This window comes from Gallinula chloropus (genome assembly GCF_964237585.1).
Source record: "Gallinula chloropus genome assembly, chromosome: 1".
Classification (NCBI taxonomy): Eukaryota; Metazoa; Chordata; class Aves; order Gruiformes; family Rallidae; genus Gallinula; species Gallinula chloropus.
In genome coordinates this window covers 118,217,371-118,240,408 of record NC_140085.1, presented here as the reverse complement: position 1 = coordinate 118,240,408, position 23,038 = coordinate 118,217,371, and the positions used below count along the sequence as shown (strand labels likewise).

Genomic DNA, 23,038 nt, shown 5'->3' with positions numbered 1-23,038 from the left:
GCAGAGAAAAACCTCACCTCTTTGTAGATCTGCTTTACAGGAGGGTTACCCCAAATCACCAGAGCGTTATGTAACATGACAATCGAGACCGCGGTGGTTTTCCAGAGCACCCTTTTACTAAATGACTCTAAAAAAGCCAAAGAAAGAGGAAGTAATTTCCTCGGGCTGGGTATTTTATGAGCAATCTTTATCAGCTCCTGCCCTGCCCTGCCCAGCCCAGGCAAGCGTGGTGGCTTCTCGGCACATACGAAACCCTCCAACTCGGACTAATAACGACTGATGTTTAAGTTTGAAAAAAAAAAAGGCCAGGGCCCCTCACCAGGGCGCACTTAGGCTCGGGAACCACAAGCACAACCTGGGACAGGTCCGCCCGGAGGGGGGTCGCGACATCCCGGCCCCCGGGGAAGCCTTACACCGGGAGGCGGCACCGCCGCGCCCCTCGGGCTGTCGCGGCGCGGGGGGCTGCGGACCCTTCCCGGGGCTCGCTCAGACTCCCTCCGGCCTCTTTGTCTTGCAAACGTCCGTGGGAGGAGGAGGGAGAGGGCTGGGGGAGGGAAGCAGCAGGGTGGTCTGGTTGGGGGCGGCTTGCCACCCCCCACCGAGCAGGAAGGGCTGCCCGTACCTCTCGCCCGCAGCAGTACAGCACAGCAGCCGCCCCGGGGAGGGCTGGTGGGCGCCGTCCCCGTCCCAGACCAGCGGCGTCTCCCGGGGCGGCGGGGTGAGCGGGGCGGGTTGCGGGCAGCGCCCTCCTCCCCGGCGGCGGCTGGAGGAAGGGGCCGGGCAACGCATCCACCTGGCGGCACCTGCCCCTTCCCCGCTGCTTCCCTCCCGCTGCCTAACTCCTCCCCAGCCGCAGCGGCTGCTCCCTGCTCGCTCCGACGCGTCCCATCCCATCTCGGCTCCGCTCCGACGGGGGCAGACCCAGGTAAGCAGAGCGCTGCTCGCCGCCCCCTCGCCCCGCACGGGCTCTTGGCTGAGGCGGAAGGAGCCACCCCCGGGGCCGGGCGGCCCCGCGGGACCGGGAGCGTCGCTGCCCCGGGAGGCCCCGTCCCGGTCTCTCCGAGTTGCCCCTGCGGCTTGTCGGCAGTTAATTAAGGAACTTCGGCTTTGCTTTGGGGACGGAGGTACAGGGGTGGGCGGACGGACTCGGGAAGCATCTGAAACTCCCCGTTCCGCGGGGGTAAGGGGGGGTCAGGGCCCCGCCGGGGCGGGGGGTCGGGGCGGTACCGGGAACAGCGGGGGCCGGGGGCAGCGGGGCCGCGTCGGCGCTTCCCGCGAGCGAGGAGAGGAGGCGCCGGCTGATTAAATCCAGGGGGCGCGTAAGATCGCCCCTTCCCGCGGCCGATCTCTCTGCTGGTAGGTGGATCACGAAACACCTGAGGTGCCCCCGCGGCACGGAGGGGCAGCGAGCCGGGAGCTAGAGCAGCGCGGGGCAGGCGGGTGGGTGTTGCGAAGCCAACAGCCCGACCCGACGAGGTGCGGAGCGCCCTGCGCACCCCAGTGCCCGTCCCACCGCGGGGGTTTGGGTGGGTGTTTGCCCATCTCTCGCCGTTGTGATGGAGGGAGATGTGGGCGCCGTGAGGTCAGGCGGCTTTTTCAAGACCGCGGAGCGAGTTAGTAGCTCACAGAGAGAATCAAGTCGAACGGCATTCTGTCCTGAGGTGTCCTCGTTGTGTACCAGTGTCACCGCTGCTCTGTCTTCTTGCAGGGGTCCCCATATCTGTCTGTAACTTGCCAAGTAGTTTTGGAAGAGTAGCTTTGTTGGTAGGTGCTTTTTCCCAGGAGCTGAATGATTGAAACTTGCGGCCCAAAGCTCCGAATGCTGAAATTGGCCCCGTTCCTCACCTTCCCTCAGGTGGCTTTATCGATGATCAGAGCTCTTAACTTCCCCTTAGGCTTCTGGGGGGGTGTCAGTGAATGTAAGACCCCGTTCTCCCATCCTGCCTTTGCCCTAAGTATCACTGTTTGCTCTTCATAAAGTGACACTAACGCCTCCCGTGCAGGAAGAGCCATAGGAAGCAGCAGCTTCACCTCTGAAAGATGATTTGCTTCGCTCTGGCAGTGCTGGGGCAGAAAGGGTGGATGTCCTGTGTGTACATCAATGAAACTGGGAAATGATTGCTGTTGTGTTTATTACCTATGGGTATTAATGTAAATGTAAAGCCAAAAGACAGGTGGACTAAGTTAGCAGTTGATGTCAAAAGTAGGACTGGCTACATCCTTTTCCATTTTACTTTCATTCTTAAACTTTAAAAAATTTACCCTGGTACATAGGAAAGTCAGTCCAGAGCAAATCTATCATGGTAGCCCAGCCTGGAAATGGAAATACGTTGAAACTGATCTGGGGCGTCAATGGAAAAACAAATCGAAACGGTATTCTAAGATGCTCAGCAAAATATTTGTCCTGGAGTTGCTGCTCCCGGAGAAATGGGCTCTTCCCCCTGTATGTACAGTCTGTGACAATCAAAGGTCGGTTCGTGCTGAGTAGTTCCAGTATCACGACAGCAGCTCAGCTGTGTCCAAGCTACTATATCAGTACTTCTCCCATGTCTCTGATCCCTAAACCTGCCTCTGCCAATGCAGGTCTCCCTGTGGAGTGAATTCAAGCCTCTTGCCAGCAGCCTTGCTTTTCTTTCTTGCCTGCCACAGGTCCCTGGGAAGTGGCTTACAGCTCTGAGTGATCTGTAGTTTGCAGACCTGGACAAATATCTAAATAGGTCTGATTTTTTCACATTGCTGGGTTTCTTTATTTGGCAGAGTGGGTACTTACCAGTACCATATTCCCACAATACTCATCTGCAACTGGAATATGGTAGACAAGTACTCTTGAGAGTACCCTGCCATGGAACCAGAACCAGGCAGAGACCCTTAGTGCTGTAGGCGGAGACCTGAAATTTCCTGCCAGAAGGTGAGGTTATTTGCTCCTGCTATGGAAGGAGAAGGACAGAGGCAGAAGCAGCAATGCAGTGTAGGGGGAGAGGAGAGCACCCAGATGCCAGGCTGGCTGTTGCTGCATCCTCTGGCAACACTGTGATATGTACCATGGGGTCATGGGGTGGTGGGTGCTGTGGGTAATAGTTGTCTTCCCAGCTGTTGCCTGACTAACAGTTCTGTTGCCTACCGCAGCAGCAAATGTGGTGGTTCTGGGCTTTTGGACCCTTCTGTTTCAGAAATGGCTGCTGCTTTGGGGTTGGTTTTTTTTTGTTTGGGTTTTTTTTTTTTTTTTTGTAGTGTCTTCTGCCCTTCATCTTCCACTTCACCAGGCAACAGCTTTCCAGCTTCTTTTCCCACCCCTCCATTCCTAAGAAAGGCAGGTGATGTACTTGTGGTAGACTGAATTTCATTATAACATTTGTTTTCAAAGAAGACAAATAGATGAATAGTCACAGTATGACTGCAACTTCCTACAACTGTTTAAAATGAGACTGCTACACTCAGCTTTTTAATGCCCTTTTCTTGCACATGGAAGTAATATTCATCTTGGTTTGTTGATCTTGTGAATACTCCTATGGACTTTATTAGAGTTGCTGGTGGTGCTTAGGAAGGTGCATTTTTTTGGACACCTGTTCATAAGTAGATCTACAGTTTAATGATAATTTAGGAGTTATTCTAGAATGACTTCAAAGCTATTTCTTAGGAGAGCTAAGAATTCTGATGCTCTGTTGGTGGTAACCTTTCATATAAATATTTATATGAACAGTTGTCTGTTAAGATAAGTATTGTTACTGCATAGGTGCATGGAGTAGAGCTTACCCTATTCAAAGGGGTTAACGGAAAGGTCAGGACATTGGAAGAACCCAATTTTGATGATTTTTGGACCCCTTAGAGAGGGTTAATTTTATTTTGTGGAGTTAGATACAGTCATTTTTTTAAATCATTGCAGTAAAGAGATTCAGTAACATTTCATGAAGAGGTATCAAGTAAATCTTGGTAGTGAGATTAGAGGAAAGTTCTTACCCAATTACTTTCCCCTTTCATGTGTAATTTGAGATATATATATATATATATATATATATATATATATACACATACTTCATTTGTAAGTCATGGTAATTATTAGTGCTGCTTGGTAAACAGGAATCTTGACCATGCTGCTTTTCTCTTGTCCAGGTAGCAGAGGGAAGAATAATCCAGTGTGTTAAAAGATCATGCAAGTGAATCTGGAACGACCTCTTTGCTTTGCCTGGTCTTTCTCTCTTCTTTTAATTTCTCCTCCTCCCTTTCCCCCCCACCTTCATATCATGGTTACATTGTGTTTAAGGTTACACTACCCAAACCTTTAGGTTGTCATAAAATGGTTGGGGAAAAAAAAAAGATGTGAAGGCATGCTTCCTTTCTAGTGACATTAACAAAAGCTATCATTTGCTGACTTGCTCATGTCTACGGTTGAGCTTTTCACTGAAATTACTCCTCTGCTGTCTTAATGTGTTCTATTTCTTAGTCTGGATAAAGGGAACTGCTGATTTGTCGGATGCAACACTGTGTTAGCATTGGGCAGTGCTCATGTAGAGTGTTTGGATGCTTTCATGCTTCCTCCTTTTAGAAGCTGAACTCGACTTTATGTATTTGGCTTTTAGCTGTTCTAACCTCTCCCTTCTTCCTTGTTTGCATGTGGTGGCTTTTACGTAGGTCTAACTGAAGAACACAGCCTGCTTTTTTCACTGGTTGCTTTTTCAATTGTTGATACCTATCATAGAGTTTAGCAAACAGCTGATGATGTTTCTATTTCAGGAAATAACACAAAATATGTATTGAGGGGAGATGTAACATTGAAACATACTGTTGTTGATATAACTCTGGCTTCACTGGCCAAGTTGAATTCATGATGTCATATTGGGATATCTGGAGGTAACTCTTCCAGCCTATTAGGCTTCTAGGCATGGAAACAACATACAGTTATCACTAAATAAACGCTTGTGAAAGCTAGTATAGCTGGTGGTACTTGTGGAACTCCATGCCTCCAAGGCATGGTACTGCTTTTAATTAATAATTGCATCATGGTGTGCGTGTGATTAGGAACTGCCATTGTTATTTCTTGCATAAAGATCTAGGGTAAAGCCAGCGACTCTGGTTTCATTAACAAAATTGTTGTTAAAACTTTAGGGTGTCTTTGTCTTATGTTCTTTCTGTTGTCTTTTGGGGGTGTTGGCTCCTTGGCTAGCAAAGGGCACATGCAATATAAAGGAGTTGCTGTGAGGAGGTAAAAGTGGAGGTGCACCTTCACCCAGCAGTAGCTAGGTGAGAGGTTTAGGAAGATGTGGCGGTGAGGACCATTGAGCAGCATGTCTCTGTGCTTAGTGCTTTTCCTGTTGGAGAGAGAAAGAGTGGCTGTCACTGAGGCAGGGAGGAGGACAAGCCTTTGAAGGACTGATAGTCTAGGAAGTCCATATTCAATTAAGTAATATGTTATCAAATGAAGCAGAAACCAACTGTATTGCAACTTTTTTTTAAGTATAAAGAATTGATTTGCAGAAATCCATAGAAAAACTAAAAAAGCTGTTGGATTAAATTTGGTTTGGGTGCATGGAGTATTTCAAATTTTTAATTGTTTTACTTCTGACCACTTTCATTGGGGAAAAAAAAAAGTAACCCATGATAGAACTGTAATTATAGCACTCCTAAGGCATATGTGAGGAGAAGCTAAGATATTTTAAGAAATACCTGTGAGCTGTGAGGCAGTACATTTCACTGGATTCATCAGTATATTGTGTCAGCGATGGCTATATGTTCGATACTTGTGTTACTGCCCATCGTTAGAAACAGTAGCATTATTTCTTTGCTTTCAGAGTTGTGAAAGAAAAGCACACTCAATTTTGGACCTTCTCCGTTGCTGGAAGTCCAAATGCTGGTTCTGCTCCACACTGGAGTGACCTGAAATTGTTGAAATTCAGGGGCTTGACTGGATATGATCGATGGGTCCTTTTGTTTGCTTGGGTATACTTTTCCCCAAGCCAGAGGGTGTTAGCAAACCGATCTGAAAGTCTCCAGCTCCATAGGCTCTGTCTCTGTTTCCTCAAGCCTACTGTGGGTAGTGGGCTCCATCCATGTTTCCTTGCATGGGGATCCCTGTACATTTTAATTCCACCAGCTTGCTTTAGAAGTCTCTTGAGGTTTGTTTCTTCAGATGTACCCAGTAAAGTGCCATTGTAGCTTGGCAGGTGTCAAGAGAAATGAGGGGAATGTGGGGGAAGGATAGTTGTACACGCCCAGTAAACCCCTTTGCACCAGTGTGGGTTTATGATACTTCTGTGAGGGATCTATGTAAATGTGTCTGATGTGTCAGGTGAGTTAGAGGCCAAAGTGTCGGACTGAGATAAGATGACCAGACTCCTCTAGCTCTGTGGTTGTTAGGATGGGGAGTGTTTGACAGGTCAGTTTGTTTCTCCATGACCCACCTTCCTTATCTCTGAAGTTGCTGCAGTACCCTTGGTGTATTTGTAAAGCATTTCAAAGTGTGTCAGTGAGGCGTCTTTAAGTAAACTACATTATATCACTGTTGGATGCTACCCATCGATTTTTTTGCCTTAAATACCTGTAAACTAATGGGAGCCTTGCAGTTTTAGTATACTCTGTTTTGAACACACTGGCAAATGTGTAGATCTGTAATACCATGGAAATCTGTATATACCTACAACTTCCCTGTGTTTTGTGGTGTGAAAATAGAAAAACTGTTGTTAATCAGAAGCTTGAAGGAAAATAGATTAAAAAAAAATATTGGGAGTGGTGATTGAAAGCCAGTTAAGCAACAGAGGTCTTTTTTCCCCTCAGTTAGTTTCAAACAAACAGACAAACAAATGAAGGAGGAAGACTGTTGTACTCCAATTTGCAAAGCCTTTCAAATTGTAATGTAAAAAAAATTTGTGTTTTTGTTTGATTGCCATACCTGTTGGCTTACCTCAGAACCACCTGGTGTTTTCCTCCCTTTGCTATAGCTAAACTTCCTAATACTTCCCCCCCCCTCCTTTTCAGGGAACAAGCAACAAAATTACCTTCCTGCGGCTCTTCACTTGTCCTCTCAGCCAGGGCAGAACTGCACATCCCAGCTCTGCTATGAAGAGCCTGAGTAAGAATGGATGCGACATAAAGCCGAAGTCCTAAAGCCTTAGTCACCAATCTGATGGATTTACTGTAAGTAGGAGAAAGACTTGTTTTTTTCCTTGTTTATGATGCAGATAAGAGTTCAGCAGTGCATTATCGTGTGTGTGTGTGTGTGTATATATATATTATTTTTTTTTCCTTGCCTAGGGCTAATAGGCAAACACTAGAATCAGTCTTCCTAAAGTGTCATCAAGTATTGGCACGCTCGAGGTTCTAAGCTGCTGTTGAAATCTGCTTCAAAGACATTTGCAGTTCAGTTTTCGGTGAGGTGGCACCTAGTTACAGGTTCCAAAAGATAAACCTTAAACCTCAGGCTGAATTATACTGTTTCTCAATGCAACGGCTCTTTATGGTCGTGGCTTTCAGCAGTGATCATGCCAATGTGCCTGCGTGCAGAGTACTACTCTGGAAGCCAGAGAACATGATTTCTCAGTGCGTGACTGAGGCACTTCCCTGGCTTTTGTTTTTTCATGTAGAGTAACGTTATGAGAGGGCTCGATGAATTAAATTATTTATTAAAATGATTGTTCTTGGAGGTCTACAACTGCCTATGTTAGAACTGCATCAGCAAACAATTTGTGTTTCTTCTGCCTTTGCTAATCTGTGGTTTTACTTAATGTTAATGTTTAACTTTAAAATAAACTGCTGTAGGCTTGAAACACTGGATGTAGCTCCTCTCTCTTACTCTATTTGAAAAAAACCTTCATAATGGTCCGGCATATTGTTTCCCTGCTGTGCTTCTCTCCCCGTTTTTGATGTGGTGGCTGCAATACACTACCCAGGAGACAGCTATTTGCCACGCAGAAGAGTGAAAAAGATGTGGCTTGTGTGGCTGCTAGCCACGGCGTTACCGAATGAGTCAGCTGAATTTGCATTTCTTGATGCTTTGTTCATGTTCTGGTTTCTGTGTCATAAACCTCAGAGCGATACATGAGTAAGTGTTGAGAGAGGCCCGAGGACCTGAACTTGGTACTGACACCGAGTGGGTTGTTGCCAGGATATTCTGTCAGCGAGAGTGAGCACTAACTTAATCTTCTCGGTTTGTGTGGCGCTCGTGTTAATGAATAGTTGCCACTGTATAATCCTCAAGGTTGTATTGAGAGGCGATTGAGATCTGATTTCATGCTGCACCTTAATTTGTACCCTCTCTCTTGAAATACTTCCGTATTTTCTTTTTTTTTCCCCCTCCAGATTTGGCATTTTTCCAAAGGAAAAACCGACAGGAGAGGTGGACAAAGCTTCTGGTTGTGATTGTTATCTGTTGGCTTTTTTTATATATAGGTTCACGCTTTTCTTCCAAAGACTTGAATTAATTTGGTACTGCTGACAAGGGAAAGATGACCTCTACTGTAGTAAGTAAACAAAATAGTAAAAATATTCCCCTCTGATTTTATTTGGGGTTTTTTTTCCGTTTAAATGAGGGTTTATTTCTTTATAAGTAGCAGCTCACTGAGTTATGTACTGGTTAGCAAATATTATAAAATGTGGATGCCTATGTTTTCTGTGTTTTCTTTTCTGACAAAAGAAAGAGGTACCGTGAGGCAGGTGGGAGAGGCTTGAGTTAACCAGCATTGCAAGTGCTCAGATATTCCTGTGAGAAATTTATGCTTTTAAAGCTTATTTTGGAGGGATAGATTGGAATGGCTTCTCACTGGCTCTGAAAGCTTTTCCAGAAAAAACTATTCCACAACCTGTTGTAGGCCAGTGCATTTATCCTAGACCTGGACAGCTGAGTATACAAAGGCTCTTACTTGTCAGTGTTTCTTTCTTGCTGCTTATTTCTACCATGTCTGATGCTCCAGCGAGATGGTTTGTGCAGCCAGCTGGAGGGCTGGGCTGAAGAATCCTTTTTTAAGTTGAGTTACTTCAGACCAGAAAGTGGGTCTCTTCATACACCCCACTATCTGCACTACAACAGCCCTGCACTCTTTTGGTTACCTATCATGCACTCCACGTGTAAACAGGACTCACTACTGTGTGTACGCCTGCACAGCGAATTTTGCTCAGTTGGGTTCTGAATATGGCATCTGAAAGCGTCTTTTGTCCCAATTTCATTCTTGCCTCACATCTTTCATTGTGCTCCTGTCGTTTAGAGCCCACCGCCATACTACGAGAACCATGGCTTTCAGCCAGAGAACGTCCATGCTGCCAGGCAGCCAGGTGCTAACCCGTATCCGCCGTACTTCTCAACAAATGCTCCATCGGTGCCAAGCTATACCCCAAGGGTTGCTACGCATCAGTCAACAAGGCCAGTAGCACGTTCCTCTGGGAAAACATGTACACCAAGTAAGTGTTGTCAGGGTTTCTTCCAATTTTAGACTTATAAGATAACAAAAGGAATCTTCCCCTCTGACTCCTGCATTGAAGGAGCCATGTCCCCATGGATAAAGAAGAAGTAATATCTGGCTTGGTGCTGATTCAACTGTACAGGAACCTGGGTGATGTGGAAGAAAGGGGGTAAAAATGGAGAAAAATCTGTCTGGCAAAAAGAGTCTGGTTTTAACATTACTGAAATAGATAATGCTGGGGCTGGAAATCACCTTATTTGGAAAGTAATTTCTCTTTTTTTTGTCCTTGCTTTCATTTCAGGTGTAAAGAAAATCATAATCATTGTATTATCCATTTTAATTGTCATTTGTTGTGCAATTGCTGCTTTCTTCGTCTGGTATTTTGGTAAGATTTTTTTTTAGTTGTTATTCAGAAAGAAAAGATTTATTAAACTTTTAAGGTTAGGAATATACATTCTTATCTCCTTACCTACTAAGGACAGGAAAGTCTTTTGTTAACTCATCTCCTGAGAGATGAACTGGTATTGCTTCCTAAAGGCTCAGTTTTGTGTGTGTGTTTCTTTCTCTTTAGTGAACAGTGCTGCTCTGACTTTCCTTTCAGCATGTAACTGTTTTTGATGTTAAGTGAAGCCATCAGCTTTTTGACTCTTCTGGAGCAGGATATTCGGGTGGTTCCTCTGGAGAGCACCAACCTATCTGTCAAAAGCTGGCGCAGCGCAACGGCGCGGTGCTGCAGCCGCTGGCGAGGCGTAGTCTGACCTCTTGCGAGGGTTTTTGTGTTGGGGGATCGCTGATGTGTGCCTGTGCCTGAGCAAACACGTTCTGTGGTGTGCTTCGTGTGGGAAGTCAGTGCCGTGTGTCCCCTCTGAAACAGAGCACTGTTCCAAATTTGAACTTCATCTGGCCTGAAGTGAAGGAAGGCGGCTGCAGGAGATTTGTACGCCTGAACTGCCAGAGTGGCAACGGTCGGGATGCGTTTTATTTTGGCAAAACGGGATCTTTCTTGGAGCAGAAGTAATTCATGTTTACTTATTTGTTTCTGTGAGGCTTTTGCTCTGAAAGTGTGTTAAGGTGGCATGAGCCCAGCCTGTCTCATCACTCTTGGCCCTAACACAGATGATACACGTTTGCCTTGGAAATCATCCCTGACTGAGGTGATTGAGCTCTGCAGCTGGGCTAGAGCAGTCCTGTCTGGCTTCGGTGGAGTTTGTCTTGTGCTAATTTAATTTCACTTTCAACGAAAGCCACTTCCCAAGAAAATTAAAAACCAATCTCCTATGTTTTTAGGACCCTCTCCTTTATGTCCTGTGCAGGGAAGGAAGAGAGAAAGGAATTCATTTAAAACTATTACGATGACACTTTGTGTTCTTTGGGGTTTGGTTTTTTTTTTTAACTTGTGTTGATTTACACAGAGTGAATGCAATCTTGGTTTAAATGGCAGAGAAAGCAAAAGGATGTAATTGGAGTAATCACTTTCTTCCTCCTCTTCTATTTATGAGTGTTATGCCTTGTCAGTGTAAAGCTGGCTCTGTTTAGACAACTTAATGGTGTCTGCTTATTCAGGGGAAGCAGCAGACATCAGTGACTTAATCTCACAAGATGTAAAGGACACAGCAAGCATCTTCTGTTGTGTGGGGCTAGATCTCCTCCCCCCTCTAAGAGCTCTTCCTGATGTTTTGCTCTGTCAAAGTGGAATGCCTCTGAAGTTGGAGGTCCGAGGCTAAGCTGATGTGGCTGTGTTGCTCTCCTCCCGCAGTAGAGAATCGTTGTCTTGGCTCCTTAATAGAGTGTGGATCTTCAGGAGTGTGCATATCGCCCTCGCAGTGGTGCGATGGAGTGAGCCAGTGCCCCAACGGGGAGGATGAAACCCGCTGTGGTGAGTGCTGATGGTCAAGGAGGGGGGACCTCCTGCCAACCGCAGGAGTTTTTGAGCAGGTTGCCTTGTCCCAAGCTTGCCTAAGTTACATCTCTAAAAGAGTTTGGGATGTTTGAGTGCTTTGAAGCCTGTATCTAGGTATCCAGTCTGTTTTCTAGTCTGATTGAAAGGCTGAAAAAAATAGGACCGACTAAGGGGTTTGAGCTGGCTTAACTTAGAATCATTTTGTAAAATGGTACTTTTTAGTTCAAATGGGGTTTGTGCAAAACTGAATGTAATGTTGCTTCTGGAACGAACAGTTGCCATTGACTTCTGAGTAGAACTTCATGTGATAACACAGATCTTGTGGGCTTTTTAATAAGGTTTGTCTTTCCCCACATATTTCACATTCCTTGTTATCCCAGTACTTGTTCTCAACTATTTCATAACTTCTTTGTGCAAGAAAGCCTCATCTGATCAGTGCTTCTAACAGAAGTTGCCAAGGGAAGATTTAGTGCAGAGCTGAAGGTGTAAGGTGATGTATCCATGCCACCATTGACTTATCCATTCCAAAGATAAGAAAAGATTTGTTCTTGCAGTCTTCCTCAGCAGTGGAAAATGGAAGAGAATTTTGAACATAAAACCTGAAATGAAAAGATCAACACTATCTTGCATTTTAAAATAGTACATCTTTTAAACTGCCATACAGAAAAGAATTAAAGCATTGCAGTATTTCTGTCTACTTGACATCTACTCAGAATTAAGTTAATGGCAGTTTACACATACAAGAAAACACTGTGTGTAACAATACCTTTAAGTAGAGTGCTAGCAGTGCTATAGCATGTGGTGTTCTTGATTCCTTTTTTGTTGTTGTTTTTCCTTCTTCCTTTTCTGGCAGTTAGACTTTTCGGACCAAACTTTATCCTGCAAGTTTATTCACCAGTCAGCAAATCCTGGTATCCTGTTTGTCTAGATGACTGGAATGACGTTTACGGGAGGACTGCGTGTAAAGACATGGGCTACACTGCGTAAGTCTAACTCACCTTTGTCAGACTTTGGGCATACACAGAAAGATTAAAGTTTCCCTCTTGATGTGTTTAAGAATGTGCATCTGAAACAACAAGCAGTTGGTGCTCTTGTGGTAGATCACTGTGAACATTCATGGCCTGGACTGCTGACCTGTGTTCTTCCCATGTAATGCTGTAGCCTAAATTCTCCTGCAGTTGAAATACCTGATGCTGCCTGTCTCTGATACAGTTGGCAAACGCTGTCTTCCCTTGTGTGTGGAGTAATGGAGTGAATTTGTTGCCTGCATAGGCAGAACTTGTGGGTGCCCACGCCGCATCATGGCACTTGGAATTATGGTCTCTGAACCCAGCAGTGACCCCAGTAGTTCCAGCTCTGGCCAGGCATCCCAGAAGCAACTACCCAGAGCTAGTCCTCAGCTAGAAAGCCTGGCAGAACAGCAGCGCTTGCTGCCCCTGTCGTTCTCCCACAGGAATGTGGCTGTTGTGACTTATCAAGCCTGATCTCTGCTATGCTCTGCAAATGTACCAGCAGAACTGTCTCTTTGTTGTGACGTTTCATGAGACTGAGGATTCCTATTGCACAGGAATATTATGCATATTATATTAAAATTTGGTATTTTAGTCTAGTAACTGATGGGAAATGGAACTATGGAACTTGATGCACGTTTAAAGAACTTGAGTCTCTGGCACCGTACTACAACACTGGCATTTCATAAAAAAATATGGGTTTTTTTTAGTGTTGTTCATGTCAGAAGCTCTAGCTTGGCACAGCTTTTGCTTGTTTGAAAGCTGAAACTACTGGGTTTCATAATGGACTTTCTGTTTTGCAGAGACACGTATTACTACAGTCGAGGAGTGGCAACTGAAGTCGGCTTTAAAAGCTACATGAAGCTGAACACAAGTGCTGGGAACATAGACTTGTACAAAAAGCTGCATACCAGGTATCTTTGTTTAATATAAACTTTTCCTTTTATTAGGGGACTTTTTATCTGATGCAGGAGGTGTAGTTTCTGTCCTTAGCATGATGCAAGCACATCTTTCAGTGGGGATTGTTAGAGGGAAAAAGATTTTGGTTTTAATCGGATTGCTGCTCTCCCTTCTATTTAAAAGCACAGCTGTCACTTTTTCATCCTTCCTCTCCTTTCTTATAAGAGAAGATGTCCTATCCTGTTCCCTCTGTGCTACCTAGAAGGTTGCCGTGTCAAAGATACTTTTCTAAGGCTCTTTGGCCATCAACAGGAGTTTCTGTACGGTGACAACAGCTACCAGCTGAAACACATTCACAGGAGCCAGTACAGCTCTTTTATTCAGTCAAATGCACACACAGCATGCAGGATGGATCTTTCCCCATGGAAAGTGTACTTTTTTATTCTCATTTAACAGCTCTGAATTGTCTAGTTTCTAAACTGGTAGACTGCTGTACCTGCAATTTTCCCATGCCCCCCTCGTTTGGGTTCTTCTGCAATTGCTTTGTAAAACAACCTAACTTTTTCTCATGCTGTTCTTCATTTTTCTCCTCGATAAGATGGCAAGCCTTTTTTGCTGATGACTGCAGTTTTCTGCATGAAAGTTTTGGTGAAGGCAAGAAATGGTGGAGGCCAGATGGGTGCTGGCAGGGTAGCTGGAGAGAGCGAAGGAAAGAGTGAACATTCAGCAGGAAGAGGAGGGGGAAGGCAGAGCACATAGTGGGGAAGGGTGGGCAGCAGCTGGAGGGTGAAATTTGTGCACTGTTTCCTGCACTGTGTGCCTGAAAACCTGTTCGGTGTTTTTTTTGTTTGTTTTTTATTGCAGTGATTTCTGTGCATCAGGAAATGTGGTTTCTCTGCGCTGCATAGGTAGGTGACTGCTTCTCAAGCTTCTGCTTGTTCATGCTTTGAAATAGTCTGGGTGGGAAATCCTTTAGAATCTGCATAAGTCACTGCCATCTTTTGCTGGGCAAATGGTTTAACTGTGGCTCCCACGTTTCGAGAGGGTGCAGTGTGGGAGAGGAGACAAGGAGGATGCTGGGTCCACAGGTTCTCTTGTCTTTGCTACCACCACTTCCTTTAAATGACTGTGGTGGAGCCCTGTAGCCCTCACCCGGCAGCCATGGTGGGACATCTGCGGTGCATCCGCTCTCCAACACACGACCACTGTGGGGGCAGTGCCTTCCCTGATGGTGATGGCTGTTATGAAGCCATAACAGCCATAACATAACCTGGCTCTTGCCGGTTGAGTTGCACAACATGAAGGTGTGTGTCTGTGTGGCTTGAATACCACATTCAAAGGTGTAATGAACCATTGTTTTATGCCTTGTGAGCAGCAGCTACCAAACACTCATCTTGATGTTCACAAGGTAACACAAGTCTAGGCTTTGAGAGACTTGGGATCTCTGTGTCCAGGGCAGGGTCCTGAGCTGTGGCATACTGAACAGCAGCAGTGAGGAGGTGAGGCATGGTCTGTACACCCCTCTGATAGGGAAGTCTCAGCTGCAGAAGCTATCTTTCAGATCAGCTCACCCGCTAACTAACGCCTGTGTGTCTAACTGCCTCCTTAGAGTGCGGCGTTTCCACTAAAAGCAGGAACATTATGAACAGAATCGTGGGTGGCTACGGAGCAACGCTGGGGCAGTGGCCGTGGCAGGTCAGCCTCCACGTGCAGGGCACCCACGTCTGCGGGGGCTCCATCATCACCACCCAGTGGATAGTGACGGCGGCACACTGCGTGGAAGGGTAAGTCTGGCTTGTGTGGGCGCCGGAGCGACTGGCTCACTCGTTCGCCTGTCGAACGGGGGGGTTTTCTTGCTTCAGGCTGAAATGCACAAATGTACTTGAGTCTCACGACTTTCTGCTTTAAAACTGAGGTAAATGCCGTTCCCCGCACCCTCTTGAGTGCAAGAGTAAAGTGCAGTTATCTGGGCTGTGTAACAGTATGGTTTTCAAGTATTGAGGGACAAGTTGTTCTGAAGGTCTACAGGTTCTACAGGTCGTCTGCCTGCTTTCTGTAGGAAAATAATCTTATTTAACTTGTTAAAAGTGGAAATTAAGTTGAACGATGGTGTTGGTCACAGATATCTACCCAACTTCAGAAGTAAACTCAAAGCACCAAACTTATGCCAGACAGCACAGTGTAACCATGAAGATGTAGACCTACACTTTGAGGGAAAACAAGAAAAAATGAATCCTGAACTCTCAGATATCGTGCAACTGTAGAAATGATAAATTGACTGATGATAAAGATTCCTATAGCATTTATTTCCTTGTATCTTCATGCCACAGGGTAATAAAAGCTCAGGTCATTGCTAAATGTAGGTTTACACTTATCCAAGGCACACTTTACGTAGGCAACAACAAGAAAAAATAGCTGGTGCTTCCTACATTTTTAACCTAGGAAGGGAGGACAGTTGAGGATGTTTTGGTACCTTGTGATCAGTGGCGGAACATGTTTAAAAGGTGGCTGCTTCTGTTGGAGGGAAATCCCGCTTTGCAAAACATGTTAACGGTTGGTTGGCTGGCTCACAGTCCGAGGCTAAGCCAAGGAGAAATAACTTTGGCCTTAACCTTGAGAAAAGAATGCAAATGTTTATTTTTATGTGATGATCTTACCCCTCCTTTGTTTTCTGATTTGAGCTCTGCAGTATGCAAAAAGCGTTAGGAATGGCAACCGGGCCGTGGCTAACACAAAACTGGTTTCAGTCTTGATTTTCTTTTATTTTTTTTGGAGGAGGAACAAATTGCATGCACTGCCCTGGCAGTTCACGTGAAGGGAGTTAACACTTCTAGGAAGTTTTCTATTGAGCATTTGTAAACATGCTGGAGCACGTTTACTGTACTGATCTACTGAAGTTACATCTAGTGAACATGCTTATTGCTTAAAAAAAACCCCACCAAAAACAAACAAAAAAAGCGCCCCAGCATTTTCGAGATAGTCAAGTTCCTTTACTGGATCATGTTTGTACTAATTCTGCCTGCTTTTGCCCTTGCATGCTTCGGGTAGTACACGAGAATGATACCACTGACATGTGAGACCTCAGAAATAGCCGCTTGATCCCCTAGCCCTGCAAATCAATAGACTTCAGTGTCACAGCCTCAGACTGCAATTCGCCGTGCTGAGTGACTAAGGGGATACTTAATGCATTTCAAGGACTTTCAAATACATACTTAGGAAATTAGAGTCAAGCTTTCTCGAAGTTCGATGTTTTGCCATTTGTTTACTTTGTTCTTCAGAACTGGTATGGAAATGTGTGTGCGTTCTTGGACGCACGTGCATTTGACTCCTGTTTCTGAACGGGGTTTTGAAGGTCACAATCCGTGACTTGTTACTAGAGAAGAGAAGCAAACCTTCTGAACCTCCTTTTCTCTCTAGACGCTTTTCTGACCCGTACAGCTGGAGGGTTTATGCTGGAATTCTGAACCAGGATGAGATGCTTTTAGGATACGGGTACAGAGTGCAACAGATAATTTCCCACCCGGATTATGATTCAGATTCTAAAGACAACGATGTTGCCCTTATGAAGTTAGACACACCGCTGAGTTTTACAGGTATGTATTCTACTTTTCCTGAGGCAAAAATCCAAATGCAATCAGCACATCTTTTAAAACTTCTCCAAGAACCTTGTAGATACTTAAGCAAAGAACACAAAATGTGTGTACAGGCAGTGAAGGTAGAGACAAAAAGCATGTTTCCTCTCTCATTTTCTCTCATTTTCTAAGTTGGATTTATTTAAATCCTACTAATCTCAATAGCGTACATTAACTCCAGAATGCTGTATGAAGCATTCATACTGTCACTCCTGCATGTGCAGAATCCGAATGTGGTGGTGGTGGTGGAGTAACTGACTAAACTCTAAACCAATCTATGTCAGATAACAGTTAAGAGAAAAGAAAAACGTCAGACAAAACCGCAATAACCCCCCCCCCCCCCCCCTTAACAAAAAACCCCAAAACCAAATCATAGAATCATAGAATTGTCTGGGTGGGAAGAGACCTTCAAGTCCAACCACAGTTTAACCCTGCCTTGTCCACCTCTAGACCATATCCTCAAGCACAACATCTACACACCTTTTAAATACCTCCAGGGATGGTGACTCCACCACTTCCTGGGCAGCCTGTTCCAGTACTTGACTGCCCTTTAAGTAAAGAAATTCTTCCTGACCTAAATCTCCCCTGGTACAGTTTGAAAACATTTCCTCTCATCCTATCACTTGTTACTTGAGAGGAAAGACAGACCCCCACCTATCTCCACTCTCCTTGCAGGTAGAGAGTGATAAGGTCTCCCCCTCAGCCTCCTTTTCTTAAGACTAAAAAGCCCCAGCTTCCTCATCTCTTCCTCTTATGACTTGTGCTCCAGACCCTTCACCAGCTTTGTTGCCCTTTTCTGGACATGCTCCAGCATCTCAATGTCTTTCTTGTAGTGGGGCCCAAAACTGAACACAGTACTCCAGGTGTGGCCTCACCAGACAGAGCTGAGCATAATGGGACAATCACTTCCCTGCTCCTGCTGGTTACACTTCCTGATACAGGCCAAGATGCCGTTGACCTTCTTGGCCATCTGGGCACACTGCTGGCTCATGCTCAGCCGGCTGTCAACTAACACCCCCAGGTCCTTCTCCTGCGGGGAGCTCTCCAGCCACCCTGCCCCAAGCCTGTAGCATTTCCTGGGGTTATTGTGACCAAAGTGCAGGACCTGGCACTTGGCCTTGTTGAACCCCATAAAGTTGGCCTCTTACCCATCGATCCAGCCTGTCCAGGTCCCTCTGCAGAGCCTTCCTGCAGATTGACACAACCACACAATTTGGTGTTGTCTGCAAACTTACTGAGGGTGTGCTCAATCCCCTTGTCCAGGTCATTAATGCACCAGGTTAAAGGTACTAGCAGTAACCTGGAGGGGCTCTGCTGCTGCCGAGAGCATGGAGCTTGTCTGGTTTTGAGTTTCACACTTCTTCAACACAGGCATCGAATCCTGCTTGCTTGTGAATATTTTCAACGTTTTGCAAAAAAACCCCAAACAACACCCCACAACAAAGAGAGGCAGTTGGGAGTTTTTCTTCTTTGTCCTCCGTTACTGGTCAGAAAAGCCAGAGTTAATTGTTCTAGTTAGCTCAACAGATAGAGCCAGAACCATTATCTGTGCTTGTTCCTCTCTTTGTGGTCAAGATTTGCCATGTGGGAAAAGGGCAGATGCTCAGTGTTCTGCTGCTGCCTGCATTGCAAGGTGTTGCTTGTCTGCAAGGAAGACATAGTATGGTGAAAACACCTGGCATGTTTGTATTTAAGTGGTGCTCATAGTGAGGTATTGCATAGGCATGTATTTTGCATTATGTTTGGACATCTGGGATTACAGATGTTGCTGTGTTTGTTTTGTAGACACTGTGCGGCCAGTTTGTCTGCCCAATCCAGGGATGATGTTCCAGCCCAATCAGCAGTGCTGGATATCTGGATGGGGAGCAGAGTTCCAAGGAGGTAAAGAGTGGCTCTGAAATAGTTATGTCTTCTAAAAAACCAGTCCTCTTCAGTTTTCAGATAACCATTGCATGGGCTGATTGGGCAGTTTGATCCAGATCTGCCCGTGTGCTATTTTTTCACCCATTTTACAGCCCTTAATATTTACAGAAGGCGTTCTGGCTCAAAGCTGTAATGTGTTGAATTCAGCAGACTGCAAAGTAGCCTCTAATTCACAGACCTGTATAGCCTCTCCTGACTAAGGGTAGCTGTATGTCAAGCAAGACCTTTGAGGACGTGGGAAAGGGCCAGAGCCTGTCCCTCAAGCTAAAGGGTCACGAGGCAAGAAAATTTCTAAAAAGTGAGAAGGAAAGGAGGGAGGGTTTCTTTCAGTATGAGAAGGTACTGAGTATGAAGGGGGTGGTGGTGGTGGAGGTGATGGGGAAGCTAGACCCTGAGTCTGGGAGCTGTTGACTGCTTGTGCTGGGCCATGAAACTGTTGGGAGGTCCTCTTCACCTCTTGCAGATTTAATGTGCTTTTAATAGCCCTGCAGATTGCACAGTTGGCTTTGGGTTGGAGTGGGCAGGCAGGTACCATGTTCTCTTCCTTTACAGTCCACTTACAGCAATGCAGGGTAACTCACTGACCTCTTGGAAGGGGATTTTAATGTCACAGGTGTCTCTGTGATGATGCACACAACTTAAATGTCCGTTCCTGTGATTCCAGTGAGTTTACTTCACCTTTAGCAATGCTAGCTGATGGGATTTGTGCTAGCAATTTAATAATGCTGGTTCTAATTTTGTCTTTGTAAGTGTGGTTTTGTGTATGTTTCCACTTTAGGTAAAACATCAAATAGCTTGAATTTTGCTATGGTGCCCTTAATAGACCGTTCTAGGTGCAATTCTTTCCATGTCTACAGTGGCATGATTTTGCCTACAATGATCTGTGCCGGATATCTAGCAGGAGGAATTGATTCCTGTCAGGTAATTATTCCTAATTAACACCTAATGACAATCTGATTATTTTTGTGGCCTTAGTAGTAGGTGTTTTTCTAATCATCTATTAACTACAAACAGGTCCTGTGCACCAAAAAAGAACCATATAAAAATTAAATGAGTAACATTTTAGTCGGGCTTCTATTTCCTTCTGTGGTGCTTCACTTTAAAAGGCAGAGCTTTTATTTAATCTTCTGAAAGACTGCCAGTTTGGAGCTCTGGCCACATACCCAAAGAGGGCGAGGCAGTTCTTAATGGTTGGAGGATGTTTTGTTATCTGGTACTTGAAAGTGAACGAGTGCTCTTCATAATCACGGGGATACCCTGGCATTATGCTTGTGCACACAGAACTCAATAATGTCTGTCTCATTCAGCGCTTTGGGCAATCAATTTTCATCCCTATCACAAGCAGACATCATTTAATACTGTAATTGCCGTCGCCTGTTGTTTTAGTGACTGCCATGGAACCATGGCTGGCTTTTTTGAAACCCAGCCTGTATTCCTGAAGTGAAATGGGTTGTGTCTTTCCCAGTGGTCAGGTCACTAACAACGTGCTTGCCTTTTGTGCAGGGTGACAGCGGAGGTCCTCTAGTTACTAACAACAGCTCTGTGTGGTGGCTGGTTGGAGATACCAGCTGGGGAACTGGCTGTGCTAGTCCCAACAGACCTGGAGTGTATGGGAACATGACTGTGTTTACAGACTGGATTTATAAAAATATGCAGGTAAAATATTTGGGGGTGCTTTTTAATAATTTTAAATGTCCCCAAACTTGATTTTATTTACATAAATAAGTAAATGTGACTTCTGTGATGACAAAGCTGTTCTGTCAAGAAGCATCCAAGCAGTTGGGAGGGTCCATCAGCAGAACGTGAACCTTTGGCTTCTGTTTTGTTTTTTAAACAGGCAAACAGATGACAACACTGGAACTGCCGATCCATGTTTCTGAGAGCAAGAATAAACGAAGCCATGGGTGCCTGGGATATTTATTCACTTTGCAAAAGATTTTTTTTTTTTTTTTAAATTTTCCTTCTTGAATTTTATTTTTAAAAATAGCATGAAGGATTGCACACTCGGCTCTGTGCTGGCTACAGTGACTGATCTTAATCAGTGAAGGATTATTGCCATGAGCACCTTTCTTCTTGGGGTGTCTGGCGGAAAGTCATTCTGTCAACTGCTTGCTGAAATGTCTCTCCTTAGTTGAGTAACTTTAACTTAATGATCAGGTACAGGCTTATAATGACAATTTTAATCACGATTTGATTTAAGATTTTTGTAGCAGGATGCTGAGACAGTTTGGTAGTGTTTTAAATTCAATTGTAAGTAATGTGAACGTTGAATCTCTGAGCTGCTGGTTGGCAATTTAAAAAGAAATTAATGATTTTTTGGTATATATGAAGGCAAGTTTTCATGCACTGTGGTAGAGGCACGGAAAAGAAATTTACTGTACATTCAGGTAGTTAAAAAATCCTCAGGATCGCGACACAGCAGTCAGCCAAGTCAGGTTGTTTGAAGTGACACCAACCTGACAAATCTCAATAATTAAAAGTGCTGTTCTGCCTTAAGCTGCTCTGAACCCTAAAAAGGGCAAGACCTGCTGTCCTTCTGGATTTAGCCTGTGGAGAGGGATGCTCCGGAGCTGTAGCAGGAAGCGATGAGTTAAGTGTCCCGATGGCGAGGTCCCTGGCTGGGCGCATCGGGTTTGACTCTTGAACTCTCCTACTCTGGGAGGCAAAGGGCAAAGTTTTGCAGCAAGGTTGTGTTGCAAGCGACAGACCCCTGATTGCAGGCAGACAGACAGACAGACATAAGGAGGCTGGATGTTTTTATACAAAGGAACGCAAACCTGTGTTTCTGCGTGAGCAGATGAACTACCTCATTCATTAAATTTGGCTTTTAGTTTCTTAGAGCTCTTCTTTATGTATCTGGATGTATGTTTGTAGCAAAATGTAATTCATATCAGAGTGCCACCTCAACTAGGATTTTGAAAATAATTTATAATCATAGAACAGAGGATCAAAAAGCCATACCAAGTCACTTTTGTTAAGAAGGATAAATCTTTTGAATAAAAGATTGACCCTACTGGACTCGTTTTCTCTTTTGGTACTGAAATGCAAATATCTTGCATGTCAACACTGCACCAAATAAATATTTTTTTCTTTTTTTAATGAACAGTTTTCCTTAGTAGTTGTTTGTATCTACTTGCTTGGAATTTTTTGGAATCAGTTGCTGGAGACGGTGTCCAGAGTACTTTGAGAATCTGATTTAAAAAGAAAGAAAATCTACGCAAGAGGGTGACCTGAGCAATTGTTTTAATTCTGGTATTTCAGGTCCTGGATGTCCAGGACTGTTTGATGCCTCAAATGGTTGGGTTTGAAGAAATTACTCTGACTTGTGAAATTGAAATAAGTAAGGAAATTTAGCTTACAGGCAGTGGGTGGAGGGAGTCACACCCTGTTTTGTTATTACATCTCTGCGCTGCCTGAAGCAGTGTGTACCTGACTCTCTTCTCTAGGTGTGAGACAACATGTTTTCAATAGCACATGAGCATCCAGTGCGCCTTGGGGGATACCCTGGAGTAGTCAACAAGCTTAAAGGACTTTCAAAATAGGAATTAAATAAGCAAAGTTGTTATGGTATCATGCTTTTTTATGCCTTCTGACCTGCAGCACTGTAAGTTCCTAGCAGCTAAACAGTATAGTGAAATGTGGAAAACTGGCTGTAGTGCTAAGCAGCATTAAGCAAGCTTGTAAGCTCCACTGGGGCCAGCGCTGTGCCACAGACATCAGATATGTAGTGCTGCAGTTGCATGTCAGGGCTCTAACACCTTTTATCACTTCCAGCCTGAAGAGAAGGCTTCTTTTCTAAGGATCGTGGAAATTATTGCATGTCACACTGGTACAGGCACTTTTTTTTTAAAAGTTGAATGGAGACATTACTCTTGCTGCACAAAGCACAGCCTTGCCTGTTGAAATAAATCCTCCACATGAAAGGTGTCAGGAATACAGCGGGCGGTATTATATTTTACACTGGCTTCCGTGATATGAAAGAGCTTTTGGAAAGGTTCTCCTTGCCCTCGGGACAGGAAGGAGAAAGGCAGCAAGCCAGCTGCTGAGGTGCCCTTCTAATGTTTAACATCCTGGGTGATTTAATCCCTTTTGGACATTCAAATCCTGCCATCCTACTGAGTGGCCTGTCAGCCTCTGAATTTCAGGAAGCTCCAGGAATCCAAAAGAAAGAGCCTTTTAGGCTTTCTCTACAACTCTGAGAACTGAATAAGGAGAAAAAGACCCAACAGCATCCTGTGGATGGATGTACTTGGATGGATGTACTGATCAGCTGAAGTTAACATTCTC

The 23,038-nt window shown here is 44.8% G+C and overlaps 1 protein-coding gene across 1 annotated transcript; it reads left to right on the top strand.

Moving 5' to 3' along the window:
• Window positions 1-8,435: 8,435 nt before the first annotated feature.
• On the top strand, window positions 8,436-22,105 carry TMPRSS2 (transmembrane serine protease 2; the record flags this gene model as incomplete). The annotated part of the gene is made up of 13 exons (XM_084279329.1): window positions 8,436-8,450; window positions 9,192-9,384; window positions 9,688-9,771; window positions 11,143-11,262; window positions 12,140-12,269; window positions 13,100-13,210; window positions 14,061-14,104; window positions 14,806-14,980; window positions 16,614-16,789; window positions 18,614-18,709; window positions 19,530-19,672; window positions 20,255-20,422; window positions 22,013-22,105. 13 exons carry the CDS (start codon window positions 8,436-8,438, stop codon window positions 22,103-22,105), a joined length of 1,548 nt encoding a protein of 515 aa, XP_084135455.1.
• Between the last annotated feature and the right edge of the window lie 933 nt (window positions 22,106-23,038).